At 42.6% G+C, this 15,936-nt stretch overlaps 1 protein-coding gene across 1 annotated transcript in view; it reads right to left on the reverse strand.

Annotated features, from left to right (window-relative positions):
- Positions 1-9,018: 9,018 nt before the first annotated feature.
- Positions 9,019-15,936, reverse strand: part of ptch1 (patched 1) — a 56,403-nt gene continuing 49,485 nt past the window's right edge. Inside the window, exons 21-24 of the mRNA XM_076289281.1 lie at positions 15,167-15,266; positions 14,406-14,654; positions 13,121-13,793; positions 9,019-12,277 (exon numbers count right to left, since the gene is read on the reverse strand). Of these exons, the coding sequence (XP_076145396.1) occupies positions 13,122-13,793; positions 14,406-14,654; positions 15,167-15,266 (1,021 nt within the window). The 3' untranslated portion in view covers positions 9,019-12,277; position 13,121. The remainder of the gene's footprint in view (positions 12,278-13,120; positions 13,794-14,405; positions 14,655-15,166; positions 15,267-15,936) is intronic.

The following is a 15,936-nucleotide window of genomic DNA, read 5'->3' on the forward strand; positions in this document are numbered from 1 at the left end:
CTGTTCAATGTTTGTGTTTCACCAAAACACTATTCATCCCCTGGTTTATTTCATGTAATTTTTCAAAACTTTAAAAGTGTCACATCAAATCCAGAATGGACCACACATGATTCCACTGACTTGACCATCTAAATGAAATATTTTCAGTACACAAGCTTGAGATGTTTAGTTATGTTGTGTATGATAATAAGCCCTCTCAGTCAGTGACCTCCAAATGACCCTGGCGAAACAACGATCATCTGCACTACACAGATATACACACTTATCATGTGCATGTGCTGATCCAGGAGTCTCGAGCACGCACAGCTTGCATGAATACTTTTCTTCACAAGCACTGAGGTCTAGTTCGACGGATGAAAACTGCTGACAAAAACGGCATATTCCTCCCAAGTGGGTTGTCTTAAAACTCTGGCGATAAATTTAAAAGTCTGCCAAGTTGTTGATTCTGGGCGTGCCAATATGTTCTTCTCATTCAGGGAACATTTCAATAGCTTGGTAATACCAGACTCACTACTTTGTTTCTGAAAGAAGATTCTAGGTGGACGTGGCCAGTCTTCAATGTCCAATTCTGATATATCAAAAATGATCACGTTCCCTTTATTGGAAAAGCTGTAGGCTGTATTATGAAAATACAAAATGGAAATGAGCAAACCTGAATTAATTATTAATACAAATAATCTTAACACATATGGCAGGGTTTTCTAAAAGTGTCATTAGTAAACACCTGACTGTGCAAGACAGTGGGTCAACCAATTGGAACAGAGCAGAAAGAATGAGTCAGAAACAGGTTGCGGTGAGACAAACGTATACATTTATTTATAATATATGGGGAGACGGGAGAGGGAGCAGAAGGCAACTCAAATCTTCAGTGCTGGCCGAAGCTGTCAGGGGGTTCGTGCTTTTCCCGAGGGGGGGGGAGAGAGAGAGAGAGAGAGAGAGAGACAAACGTTAGTGGGTAGCGCTGTCCATGCCACTGACCTAACCACCCGGCCCCCTTGTTGTGTCGGTCCTCGAGATTCGGGTCCTCTTTCGTGTTTCAGCTGTCATACTGTAGCTTGCAGCAGCATAATCACTTCACGTTAAACGTCACTTGACTTCAACTTTACTTTACAGGGTTCCAAAGTTCTAAGTTCCATAAGACTTAAATAAAGAGAGGTCACTTCTGAGACTGGCTTAGCGTCTGGTCTACCACCTGGTGTACCATGCCAGCTCTAGCATGGAACATAGGAGGAGGCCACACGCAGACAACGAAACACAGAAAAACAAACGCCAAGGACAGAAGAGAAGGACACTCAGCATGGTGAGAGCAGGCTTCTTTATTCTTACGCCAATCAAGGGTGATCTGTGCACACCTGGGCCCTGGTCACCTGCCACAAACAGAGAAAGGGAGGCAGCACAGGCACACAAGTGGGCAGAGCCAAAGGAGACCCGCCAGGGTTGTTACACCTGGTCAGAGGCAATCAGAAACACCTGGGTGGGGCGGAGCTTCCTAAAACACTGCTCTAGGGTAGTACATCCAACACCATACCTCTTGATTGCCTTTGTTGGCCTGCATGTACTGTAGTCATGTGGGGCACTTATCACAGATGGGACCTCACATATCCATCATCTAAATACACAATAATGCCATATCTTGTTTTTTCACTTGTGTGTTATAGTCTAAACTAAACTAAGACTAAACAGGAAGAAATGGAACACCACACCAGCATATTTTCCACAAAAGCTTTCTGCTTTCCCCTTTCATAGGTTTCTTGTGTTTTACTGGTTCTTGGTACTGGTTCTTCTGCCCCTGGGATCCCATATTGTCAGTATATTTATACACTGAGGAGAGTGGGGTTAGTTGAGCCAGTAACTAAATTAAACCACCACCTGTATCTTGGAAACTATACACTGCGTTCCAAATTATGCAAATTACATTTTTCACTGTAGTCAGTAACATTTTTAAGTCATCAACCATTAGAGTATAATTCAAATTTTATTGAACAAACCTGTTTGAAAATTAGTCTTCATGTATTCCTGAGCCCACTGCAACCATTTCTGCTTGGGGTGGCCAAATAGTAGGTTTACTTGCAAACTTCTTGAGGATTCTACACCTTGAGGTTCGCGGGACTCCAGAGGCACCAGCAGCTTCAAATACCTGTTTGCTGCTTTGCAATGGCATAGCAGCTGCTCTCTTAATCCTATGAATTTGTCTGGCAGAAACCTTTCTTATTATACCTTTGTCTGCACAAACCCGCCTGTGCTCTGCTCCAAAGAGCCCTGAGACACAATACCATCCATGAGTTTAATTGAAAAACAAAAAAAGATTTATGTTTATGACACTTAAATCCAATTTGCATAATAATTTGGAACGCGGTGTACACAATTTGTCTCTAATGACACAGAAGTTTAGTTTTCATACTCAATTTTTGTCTTGCTGTGAAAAAAAAGAACTGTGAATATTGAGTAGTCAGCATATTTTTTCACAAAAAGAAGTTACTGTATATCGCTATCAGATATCTTGGTGATTTAGCAGCGTGTAAGAACATGTGAGTGAATTAACAAAAGTGCTAGCCTGGGAAAACCCAGACGAACCTTTTTGAATTCAAAATATAAAATTTGAATTAGCTCTGCAGGTCAGACTGGCAAGGAGGCCACTGACACCCATTTCCGATGTTCCAAAAACCCACAATCGCTTATCCGTCATGGGGCGGGCTTCATATTATGACCACTAGAGCAGTGTATTCAACACAACAAATGGCTTCAGTGATGGCAACAGGGTCAAACAGATATGGACATGTATTTTCTTTGGAATTGAGTAAACAACTACATTTAAAACCTTTGTTTAAAAGAAAGAACACTCCAGCAGCCTCCTCTTATGCAAATGAATATCTTCTCCACTCTCTCCCATTGCTTTCACTCACCTGTGGTTCTGCTGGGGTTCTGGATGCATGCTGACTGCCCCAAATAGAAAAATGGTTTCTTTTGCATGCTCAAAATCACTTACATGGATCAACAATGTAACAATTCCAGTTAGGACATTTTAAGTCAGGTCTGACAGACTGAAATGATGTGTCAACGAATTGAATTGTTTTGACCAAAAGAAGAAGCATTATGGATCCTTGTAAAAGTGTTTCTAGGGAAAATAAGGACCTAGGGCCCATTACATTGTAATCTCATCTGATGTATTCAGTTTAAAGGAATTGCTGTCTCACCTTTAGCTAAATTTAAGTTTAGTCCGGCTCGGCCCAAGCACTGGGCCTTTGACCATCCTTTTATTGTTGTCTTTGGAGCATGTGCTTCTTTTGTGCAACAATGCACTCCCATCTCTGTCAGCCATTTTTCCCCTCAAACTGGGGCCCTTAGAATTCCTCTGTTAAGAACACCTCTAAAGACATATGGAGCTATTAGCTACTTCAACATTTCAATACACTGTGGTCTGATCTGATATGTAAATGGCTCAGAGGATAATGTGTTGTAAAGAAATTACATTGCACTAAGAGGAAAATGCTTGCTAATAACACACATGATGGAGAGCAGGGATGGTGGATCAAGTTACTATACTAATAAAGATTACATTTGGTTGACACAAAGTGGCTGTTTGTTCAGTCTTTCATTAGGTTATTTCAGTCATATAACCCACTAGCAAAATACTTGCACAGCAAGATCAAACTATTCTCAACAGCCTGGTAATATGAAAGAGTTGATGGCATGGGTTCTACGTATATGCTTGCCGCCTTATTTGGACTAAACCTTAACGTTGAAGTATTTTATGGACTGGTAGACACAGCCAGACAATTGTTAATACACCCAAGACAACTGTAGTTGTGACATTTCTTGCAACTACGAGCTTGGCAAGAGAAGAGGATTATACTTTCAAAAGGCATGACATAATATAGTACACTGGGTATCCACAGCACTGTCACAACATTACGGATCGAGACACTGTCCAGCAGGAAAGGAAACAGGATGGCCGCTGCTGTTCATGCAAAGGTGGAAGCATGACACTGGTGTGATTTGTAACGGCTACCACGGTGATAATCGAATATGGCTAGTTTCACACCCTATGTTCTGTAAAAGCTCTGGCTTACATGTAAGTGTTTGGCTGTTTTGGTTAGCATGGCAATTTAAACAGAGACTCGTGTGTGTGCAGATTGAAAAGAGAGACTTTCCAGTGGCTCCCAAGTAGCTGAACAGTATGATGTTTGATGTGATCGACGCTGGTAAAACAAGATCTTTTTAAGTTGGTCCTGGAGGCACAGGGTTTTTGAGCCTCTGCTTTAGACCATCTAAGACGAAGTGTTAGCTTGAGTTGAGGATCCAAGAGTTTCTTTCTCTTGCCAGCTAACTGGCAACTCCAAAAGTTCGACAAAGAAGACGGCCTGCAGAGTCGCAGCGTTACCGTTTGTTTTTAGAGTCATGAGAGAATCTAGAAGGTTGAATTGTATGAAGAGCATGCATTGCCAACACTAGAGTAAGGGAATCTATTAAAAGTGCACAAGGGTGATATTTATCATTAAGGCAGTGGCTTTCTCTTGGCTGAGTTCCACTGAGGAGCCCCACAGTCATTTATAACTAAAAGCTTTGTCTGATGAGAAATCTACACCAGTCTGCCGCTTGCTTGCACGCCCACGTTTATGCCCTATTTAAGGATGGCAGTAGTGTACACTGTAACTGCTTGCAGCTGTGTGTGTGTCTCTGTCTAATTAGCTGCACAGACAATCAGGGGCACTGTATGGATTAATATGGAAAACTCCTGTTGTTATGTGGAGAATCTAACCCTCTGTGCGGATTAAGGTTGAACGTCGAGCTCAGTTCACCAAATCATACAAGTTTGGTGTCAAATATAAGTGAGATATCTATACTGTATGTCCTTTAATCCTCAAACAAAGGGATTTTCATGGGTTTTAACTGAAGTGATTTTCTGTTGCTCATTTGGTCTACATAAGACTATCTTAATCTTACCTTACTAGGGAGAAACTTGTCTCCATAACACAACACACCAACAAATTCAACAAACACTTAATCAGGGACAAATGCAAAGACATTTTGATATGTTTGTATGCATATAAGCACATATGGTTAAAATATATTCAGCTTAGTCTTTTGTATTGCAAATATGAAGGGGTACATGGAGATTTCCTTATGGGAACTAATGGTGTGAATACAGTAAAGCATATGGTGCAATAAATTAGGCAATTGTGCTGCATGTTCAACGAAAAAGAGCATGCATATTTAATTTGCTTGGCACTTTCAGTAAGAGCCGTCACTATAAAACCGCTTTATGGCGATCCAAAGCCGATGGCCCCTGGGCTCAGTGGAAATGCCACAGAGCACTTCTGAGGGCAGATTCAGCGGAGCGCGTGTTGGGCCCGACACACACACTGTACCCCTGGGGACCCCAAACGCGAGGCCTCGCCCCTGGACCTGGTCCTCATTACGCTCTCTCTCTCTCTCTCTCTCTCTCTCTCTCTCTCTCTCTCTCTCTCTCTCTCTCCCTCTCTTTAGCTTGTGCCAGAGTCAATAAGACGCAGAAAGACGCTGGAAAAAATCACCCTCCATTTGTGAATGGGTAGAACATTAACAAATTCCAAAGTGTTTACAAACACAGGGCCTCCTCCTCGTCACCCTCTTCCTGAGCTCTGTGTTCTCTTGAGCTCCGCTCGGAGAGAGATAGAGAGAGAGAGAGAGAGAGAGAGAGTGTGTGCAAGAGCCCCATCCGTGGGCCCCAAACACAAGGGGGGGGGGGGGGCTACTCTTCTATATGACAAACACAGAACCACTCGTGTGAAATCAGATGCTGTAATTTTGTTTGGATTAGCAGAATATTGTGTTCACCCAACACTCCCAAATACACATGAAAGCATTTAACTTCTTTTTTTTTTAAAACTCTCGCTCTCTCACTTTCTCTCTCGGCCTCCATATTGTTGTATCCCGCCTGCTTTAGATGACGCATATGTTTCCATACGTTTTACTTGTTTGCTGGCGAAGGCAAACAGTCCTACTTTAAACAAAAGAAGGGGTCTGTTCAGCAAAGGAGGACAACGGTGATCCTCGAGAAGAGAGAGAGAGAAAAAAAAATCTGGTCCGTTCTCTCAACGTAGGTTTGTCATCTTCACAATAAACATGTGTACATCACCCTAATGGAAACATGTGTCAACTATCCAAATAAGTCTGGCATGTGGTTGGACTTGGAGCCACAAGAGGGGAGAGTAAAAACAGGCCCTAATGCAGCCCTGTGTGTGTGTGGGGTGTGTGTGTGTGTGTGTGTGTGGGGTGTGTGTGTGTGTGTGTGTGTGTGTGTGTAGGCATCACAGGAGACCATCAGCCTTGGCCTACTCTCCCCACAATCACTGGAGCTGAAATGTAAATAACGGTCTCGTTTACACTCCCGGCAAAATAAATGATGCGAGAGGAAATCGGGGTAAACAACATCAGTCAAAATAATCACTCTCATGCCGCGATCGCATTTGTTAGTTTGCACTGTGTACTTCAACAGGCCAAAATGTTGTCCTTAATTATAACAAAATGGATGATGAATGACATTTATGTAAGCCATGCAGTGTCTTTCAAGACTACTCTGCAGTGCAAAGGTTGTGGCCAAAAGATTCAAGCGGGGCAGTGATATAAGATACATTGTAAGATGTACAAATCTATACAAGGAGAGCCTAGAAATCGTAAGGCACCTAAATGCCCTATGGACAAAGACTATTTTAAGGAGTTACTGACTTTTTACAGCTAAGTGCTGCTATAGATTCCTACTAGAGTAAGGCACTGCACGCAAGCACAATTAGAAAGTCTTATCGCAAGATGAAAGGGGGCGGCCAAAGGCAAGTGCTATTTTTCTTCATAGTGTATGTCACAGGCAAAAAGGAGGATGTGGAAAAAGTATCATGTGTCAAGTACAGCTTTCTTCACCAATCACATTACTTATGAGAGACAATGGAACTGTGAGCTTGTCAAAGCAATGAAAAGATAGTATTAGTAAAAAATAGTACAAATTGTAACTTTTACAAAGAGATGAAACATTTTTTTTTATCAGGATATTTATAAAAGTACAGGTGACCTAAATAAACCAGAATGAAATACTGAGTATGAACACAGGCTAATGCAGGAGAGAGATAAAACTGCTTACATTGCACAAACTGAATGAACAAAGAATCTTTAGGCTCAACAACACTTTAGACCTGGAGCTGCAACAAGAAAAATTAAACACCCAAAACCCAAGGTAAATTTCTTACTGATTAAAATCCTTAGTGTAAGACTAAACATAGTTTTTATCTTCTTTCGTCTGTCATTGTGCAATTTTTAGAGGTTGACACCACACTGCAAATGTGATCAAGATCATTCTTCAACATATAGCTCTCTGGCCTCAGAGGTCATCACAGGGAAAGCATCTGTGTTATTTCCATCGAGTTCATAGGGTTCTCATTTTCTGTAGTTGTGTTAAACTATTCATCTTCTTCCACATGCTCATGTACTGTAGTGTATGACACCTCGTGACAGTGTTAGTGTCATTGTCAATGACACTACAGCTCAGCCACTGCACTTACATTTATTCATTCAAGTGTGGCCCTTATCTCTATGAGTGAAGATGATCTCTATACACTGTTACTCCTGAGTGCTATCAGCACCATTGATATTAATTAAAACAGAAGCTGTTTTGTCATATTACATCCCTTGTAATGGGATAAGCCAGGGTGATTGCCACAAAACCAGTGTAAAGAACACAGTGGATTCCATGTTCAATATTTTCTCAAAAACAAGTCAGAGGCTTCCATTCTTAACCAGAGCTGCCTGAACTATTGACTGCCCCCGCCCATCCCTCATGCATTCTTGAAGCTGTGTGTCTATACTATTACTATCAGTCTACAAATTATCAACATAATTTATAGGCTTCTGGATCAGTTTGTATATAGGGAGCTATTGCTTTCCTAGCCACAGAGTTGAATATGAGTTCAAACCCTCCATTCACCCTCTGTCTCCAAAGGCATCAATGTTGTCATAACCCCTCACACAGATGGGTGTATGGTGTTTCCATTTTTGCAACAGGCACATGCAATTGGTTGGCTGTAGATGGACTACACACTGGTAGTAAAAATGTACAGGAGCTCAACAATTTCTCATATTTATATTGATGTACATAATCAGCAAGTGCATTTCCATCAATTTGATTCCACAGGATCGAGGACACCTGAGGATTAACAAACAGAGGCAATGCTTCCTGAACTGATTAGAAGTTGATGTTTTTTTAATGCTTTTAACATAAGACGCTCCTGTAAGTCACTCAAACAGCAACATTAAATCATTCTCTACAGGTCACCCAAGCACACCTGACAACTTACAATATAGTCCCCTATACCACACAGCCTCCAGGCCCCTGCTGATCGGCTAACGAGCTATAGATTATGACTTTATGGGTAGTAAAAAATAATTATGCAGGGCATGGCTGCATCCAAGGCCATGCACATTACCCTCTGATAGGGCCCGAGTCTATTGGAACAAGCTTGAGTAAATGTTTTGGCCACCAACATCAGCGCGGTTCAGAGAGGGGGCAGCCCGAATCTGTTCCCATCAGAACGTTTTCAAGGCCATGTGCCTTTTTTCATTACTCCGAACAGTCCAGCTGTATTGTAACTACAACCAATTTCCTTGCAGTCCATAAAGCTGTCAATCAAAAGCATACGGGAGAAGGCTAACGGGGAGGAGTGGAGTCAGCGGTGGGGTTGGGGGTGGAGTGGGGTGGGGCTGCAGGCTGGTGCTCTGACGTGTGACCAGATGTCAGCAAGTTGAAAATCTTGGGGGCAAGTCTACGTAGCCATGCCTTTGAGACGTGTGTTAATTCAAACTGTTTCCACTTGCTATTCATCTGTTTCAGCTTTACACTATAGATAAGGCCAAATCAAATACATCTTTTTCATGCACATGTATTAGGAATCATTTGCAGAACAACTATGCACATTTCAAAAAGTCAATCCAGACATGTGTAACTTTTTTTTCTTTACATTTATTTATTAAAGTTATAGACAAAGAGACAAATAAGTTATAGTGTTCTTTTATTTGTTAGAATTCTATCAGTGTTTGAACATTATTATTTAGAGAGCTAGTACGATTTCTCTACTTTCATGGCTAGCCTTTCACAAACCAAAAAACCAGCTGCAAGAGCATCACACTCTCCTATAGTAATACTGTGGGGGACTTTAGTTTGTCTGAGAACAAGTTAGCAATGAAAGTGTGCCTGTACCTTAATGTATTTCTCTTGTTATGTTTCCACAAAATTGGTAGCATTACATATAAACTCTTTAAAAATATACTTTTGTCAAATAACTTGACAACTACTATGTACACTACAAAAATAAATTTTCATATAAATAAATTATATGGCATACATTTATCTTTGTAACCGAAACAACATACATCCACTCCGAGTGAGGAAAATGGCAGTCTGTAAAACCATTGATTATTTATCCTTTTTTTAAAAAAAGTCCTCTAAGAGCTATGACAAATCGATGATGTAAAATGTTATATACTCTTTTTTCCTATTTAACATTAGTAAGCACTTTATACAGATCAAAATCCATTAATGTAAAAACAAAAACTGTAATAGTGTTTTTCAACATAAAAATCCCTGCATTTGTCACCAACTGGCATTTTGACCATAACTGGAAAAAAACAACACAAAACAAAACAAAAAAGTATAATACAAAAATATAAATATTGCAAAACCAAATGTAAAAAAATAATAAAATATTTAAAAAATACAATAGTTGCCAGCCATGTTTTGTGTCTATTCTCTGCCAATGTTCCATCAGAAGAATAAGGAAAAGAAAGATATGTTTAAAAAAAAAGATATGGTCACTGAAATGACTGACAAGACGAGAGAATGATACGAGGAATTTATATGCGCAACACAAGACGGAAGACCACTACAAATGGAACAGAGTTCTACATTTGTTTTACAAGAGGACAAATGGAGGGGAAGTGAAGGATGAAAGGATGACTGAGGCAAACTGGCAGAAAATGAACGACTAAAACCCTGACCCCACAAGCTTTTACAAACACCATTTGCCTCCGGATGGCGCAAGGGGAGGTGGTGGACTTCCAATTAGTGCCGTGTTCGTACGCGCTGGACGTTTTATGAGGTGAGGTCAAGTAAGACCGTGTGCTTAACCTGCGGGGCCAGTGGTTGGGGTTCTTGTCATTGAAGAGGTCAGAAAGGCCATTTAGTGCAGAACCTATGCAATGCCAGTTGTGTAGCTTATAGACTCAAGACATACAGTGAGCTTATCGCAGATAGTTCGCTTTCGCTTATTGCGTTCCTGGTTGATTATTACGGTAGGTACTGGTTTAGCTTAACAACTTCAAAATCTGAGTAATGACAAAAAAAAAGACGTGTATTGCACCGAGCATGTAGCTATACAATACTGGTCAATATTCCAAAACAGGAAATGTCAACATAGGTATGATGGCACAGAGTTACAGTTGTGTTGTCCTTCACCCTCCGCCACCTTTCATAGGTACGTACATGTGAAGCAAGGGTCAGCAAGGTCAACACTAAATGGCCTGATACAGTGAAACATGCCCCGATGAGCACATGGAGTCAGAGCGAAGTTCCGAGGGTTATGGCCTACTAACTACAGAGCTACTGTTGTCACGAAAGGCAAACGAAACCAAAAAAGAAAACAATGAGCAAAGGAAAAAAAACAAAAACATGTTTCTATGTATGACTCATAATCATAATTTGCACGCATAGCGTGTTTCAAAGTTAAACAGTATTTTTTTTATACTACCACAGATTTGTGATAAAACATTTCAATAGACATGTCTGTGCACCTTCAAATGCACACACAGGCAATCACACAAAACAAACACAGTCATTCACACACACACACACACACACACACACAAACACACAAACACACACACACACACAGTGCAGGCCTTTTGAAGACTCCCTCTTGTTTACATGACCATACACTAGCACCATTATTATTCAACATAAGGCCATACAAATTTGAAGAATAGCTCAACAGAACTTGTCATAGTACCACCACTATAATAGAAAAAAATGATAATAAATCACTTGCTGAAATAGTAAATGCTTTTCTCAATTATATCTGCCATTTTTCCCTTGAGAATTTTCTCAGCTTGCAGTGCAGTCGGCTTCCTTTAGTCCCTACCAACAGCTAGTCACCAGGCAGCTGCAAGAATGATTGAGGACAGTATGGCTGCCTCCAGTCAAATGTTCTTGTTTCGTACAATATACGGCACTGTAAAATGGCCTACTAAGTCAGAGAATAGGGCTGTTTCCTCATCCGCTGAGCTGATCCCACCTGTCACAGTATAAAGGATGTGGCTTCGACTCATATCTATCTAACTATCTGTATCTTGTACTGTGAGTGACTTTAGCACCTAGGAAGGTTATGGTCAGTCTGAGTCCCATTGAAAAGGTAAAAAACAGAGTGACCAGACTCACAATGGAAACAGAAACAGTACTGTATGTTCTGGAAGTGCCCTTGACAGACAGCTGCAGGGGACTGCCCATGCCGTCTTCTGAAAACAAGATGCCCATCAAGCTAAAGTTGAATTTTGCATGGCCAAATTTTCAAAAACTGATATTAGCTTACCATCATATTATATCATTTTTTTTTTTTTTATGTAAGACCTAATTGAGTAAAGAGCGACCTCAAAAAAGATACACTTATACAGGCTCCAAAGACACACACACACACACACACACACACACTCACACACACACACACACACACACACACACACACACACACACACACACACACACACTTCTATATTACAAATGAAAATAATTGCATAGAATTATACATGTACATTATACAATGTTATTAAGCAGCAACTGTTTTCTGCTGAAGTTGTCCGTCTAGGGTGAAGCTTCCTCATGGCACAGACACGAGACGAGTGAACAGTAACGACACGATCACACACACGGAAACGGCACACCTGATGTCCCCTCAGACCGTTTCGAAAACTCAGAACGAGGTGTCAGAAAACACCCCACCGACACAAACAAATAAACAAACATTATAGCTACTTTTTTTTATATATATTTACATATGTGTACACATTCTTTAAATACTTATAGAAATATCTAACGAAAAACAAAATAAAACAAAATAAAAAACATAATTGTACACTAGGTTATACAGTAACGGTGAAGCACCAATGAAGTGCTGCTGGTCCAAGTGTTCCCCTCCCCTGAAGACTGGCGCAGGAGCTGTGGGGTAGGTCCCATCTTTGGCCATTGTGCTTAGTCTTTCTAACCCTGCCAAGAACAAACAAACAAACAATGACACACTTCAGACGATGCACAGTAAAACACAAACCAGCATATGAAGCACTAAAAGCACGTCAAGATTAGAGCATGTCAAGAGTAAAAAAAAAAATATAATAAAAAAAAAGGATTGATAAAGATTCTGCCATGTCTTTAAAAATGAACATGCACATGAACCCCGACTTTGACTATATCGAGACGACGTGGTGGCAGGCTGGCGAGGTTTCAGAGCAGGGCTGATGAGTTTGCGTTGCACAAGTGTTGTAAAATCTAACTGTCATATGATGTCATGTCTCCTGTATGAACATAAACGCCGAACCACGCACTTGCTGGTACACCACAGCGTGCCTTCTAAAGCCCGTCAACGCCAGTGTGCATTCCAAATGCAAATTGCAATCTGCGTCTGGTTTCTGAGAGATCACAATCTGATGAAATGCTCGCTGATGGCAGTGAAACATTTCATGTCTCACCAAAAAAATGAGAACAGCTATAAACACTGTATTTGGGTCAATGGGAACCAAGCATTACCGAATAAACACATATGACATAAATTGTCTGTTAAATTATGAACAGAGGACAATTTTTTGAAGAGGTCAACGTAACTTGAGGAAGGCAGCTTGTTGCTGACACTAAGTCACTTACTTCCTCAAACATTGGCAACCATTCAGCTTAACTTCTCTTTTCAGGCAATTTTTAATTCCCATGAGTTCTCAAGAATAAACGTAACTGAATGAGGGTGTAATTTCAATCTAACAGGCCATTTTTAACTGTCATGTAATATAGCTTTGTTGGGAACCCCTCCCACAGTAGGACTGTGGTGTCTTCGCCTCTCACCTCAGCTGGAGGATTTCCGATGCCGGCCACTGGGGGCGTCGTACTCCATGTCCTGAAGCTCCATGCCCTCCAGGTGGGACCTGCGGTGGCGGTAGGAGTCTCGTGAGGGCACGTGGGGGTCCTGGAAGGACGGGCTGCCGTGGCGGCTGCCACTACCGCTGCTGCTGCTGCTGTCTGAGTACGCCTCCTGGAAGGGCTGGCGGGGGTAGCTGTCGCTCAGGGTGAAGGGCTGGGGGTAGCTGGGGCTGTGCACGGCCACGGTGACCGACGCCGAGGCCGTCACCGTGGTGATGGGCTGGCCGTAGGCGGGGTTGGAGGAGTGGGGGTGCGGATGGGAGTGGTGGGGGGGCGCCTGGTACTGGTGGTGCGCCCGCGAGCGGTGGTGGTGCGGCTGCTGGCCCCTGCTGCCGCGGCCGGCCGGGGGTCCGTCGCGAGGGAAGCGGCCCCCGGCGCTGGGGTCAGTAGCGGTTTCGAAAGCGTCCGTGCGCGGCCGGTGGGGCGGGGCCTGGGGGTGGGAGGGATGCGTGGGGGCCTGGCGGCGATGCTGCTGCTGGTGGCCACTCTGGTCCCTCTTGGGCTCTCTGCTGCTGTAGCGGCGGGCCAGCTGAGGCGGAGCGGCTTCCTGAGGAGGGGACGAGTGGATGTGAGGCGGCCGAGGGTCAGAGTGCACCGCCTGGGAGGAGGGAAAGAATCAGGGTGAGAAAACGGCATGAAGAGGTCTTTACAAAACGGTGATTTCCCAGATAAAAGATAATAAAAGACGAAGACAAGTTGGACATGGTTTTGATCTAGTCTGTAGCCAAACAAACACAGCAAACAGTGAATAGATCATGAGAGGCTTTCCATGTCTTATGTGTTCTCACCAAACAAAGACAATATGTTATTTTTATCCCAATGGACAAATAGATCATGGTCATTCATGTGGCCTGTGTGAGAATAACAGGTTTTAAATCTTGGTATAGTTTGAAGGGATTAGTGCACCCTCTCAGTGTGTACAATTACTAGTACTTTAACCTGTTGAGGAGTGAATTATTTTCCTGGTTCCTTCTAGAATTCTACGCAAACAATCTATAGTTTCAGTGTTCCTTATACAGTCTATGGGGAAAATCTCTGAGGGTAATTGTGACATCATAATGTGGAACTCTCGGTTCGCGAACATTCTAATCACATATTTGTGACCGTACTTGATTTCACATCATGTTTTGAATGGAGGCAAGATAGGGCTATTGCAGCATCCTGCAAACGGACAACTTGCGACCCATTCCAGTGCTGGGACTGGACTCACCGAGGCCACTGGGTAGGCAGGCAGGTCCACTTGGTGCGTGGGCTGCTGCCCCCTGCTGGGCCGGAGGTCGTACTGCTGCAGCTCCTGGCTGATGCCGGACACGGTGGTGTTGGAGCCGTACTCGGAGTCCGATGAGTCGGAGCCGGTGCCCGTGGTGGTGTGGCGCGGCCGCACGGAGAAGCGCACCACCTGTGGCGGGGGCTCTGGTGAGGGAGTGGGCAGCTGGCTACGGCCATCCACGGGGGAGACCTGAGACGTTAAAAAAACAACAACAAACAACACTGATTATGCCAAAGACCAAACACCCTGGTTACTGGCATCACATGCTGCTTTTAAGTAATAACAAACTAAGACAAACTAAGAATTAATTGTATTGTGCACATTAATCATGTATATTTATTTATAGAGTAAAAAATTATATTATGTAATGAATTATTATTATGAATAACCCTACATTCAGGAGATTAAAATAACATCTATGTTGTTTTAGGCTATATAGTTTTGTTTTTAAGAGAGAAAGAGCACAAATATTGTGTAAAGGCATGTAAATTATTTGACGTGTAGTGACACAGTCCAAGAGGGTCCTCTGGGAGGTGCATGGAGGAAATGAAAGGAACAGTTTTCTGAGATCATGCCTCTGGCCTGCCGTGGTATGTGGACCAATTCCACATGGAACGACTTAAAGACTCACACACACACACACACACACACACACACACACACACACACACACACACACACACACTTGTGCGCACATTTACCTCTGGGTAGGGCCCGAAATAAGACAAGAGCACTGGAAGCAGCACCAACCCGTTGAGGACCCCCAACACCGTTAAGATGGCGAGCACAGCAAAGAAGTATCTGCAATAAGGAGATCAACAAAAGACATGTTACTAATACATACAGACAGAGGGCAGGGCAGCTATCCAAATGAAACAGAGTAGACATGTCAACAACACACAACAAATAATAATAAAAACAAAAAACAGATTCACCAGGTCCACCAGACAGATTGACACAAGAGAATCTGAAAGAAACAGTTACCTTTAATCAGACTAAATTAAACAGTTACCTTTAATCAGACTAAATCTTCAAAGAAGATTAGATGTTTAAGCAGCAGGAAAAAAAAAGAGGGAGAGAGGGAATATAATTAGTTGATTAATTCATGGGCAGAGAGAGGGGCAGGGCGAGAGAGGGGGGGGGGGGTGAGGAGGGTGGAAGGGCGTGAAATACAATCACACATGGGGGAAAAGAGGAATGTGGGGAGAGTGAAGAAGGCCAGCGAAGGCTGTGTGTGCAGTGGGGACAGGGACCTCCCTCCCTCTCTCCAAGAAAAGAAAGAGCGGGAGAGAGAGAGAGAGAGAGAAAGAGAGAAAAAAAAACAGCGCAAATGAAATGAAGGGTGAACTTAAACAATTTAGTCTGAGAGGTGGAGGAATGCCGTAGAATGGTCTCCTTCACTCTACTCTGTCGTTTGTCTGGTCACTGTTCTCCTGTAATTCAGCTGCTCGTTTGCTCCTGCGGCTCCACG

Source organism: Alosa pseudoharengus, unplaced genomic scaffold (assembly GCF_046254945.1).
Source record: "Alosa pseudoharengus isolate Yale_2024_CS ecotype anadromous, Long Island Sound unplaced genomic scaffold, YU_APseudo_1.1 YU_APseudo_1.1_scf_17, whole genome shotgun sequence".
In the NCBI taxonomy this organism is placed as follows: Eukaryota; Metazoa; Chordata; class Actinopteri; order Clupeiformes; family Clupeidae; genus Alosa; species Alosa pseudoharengus.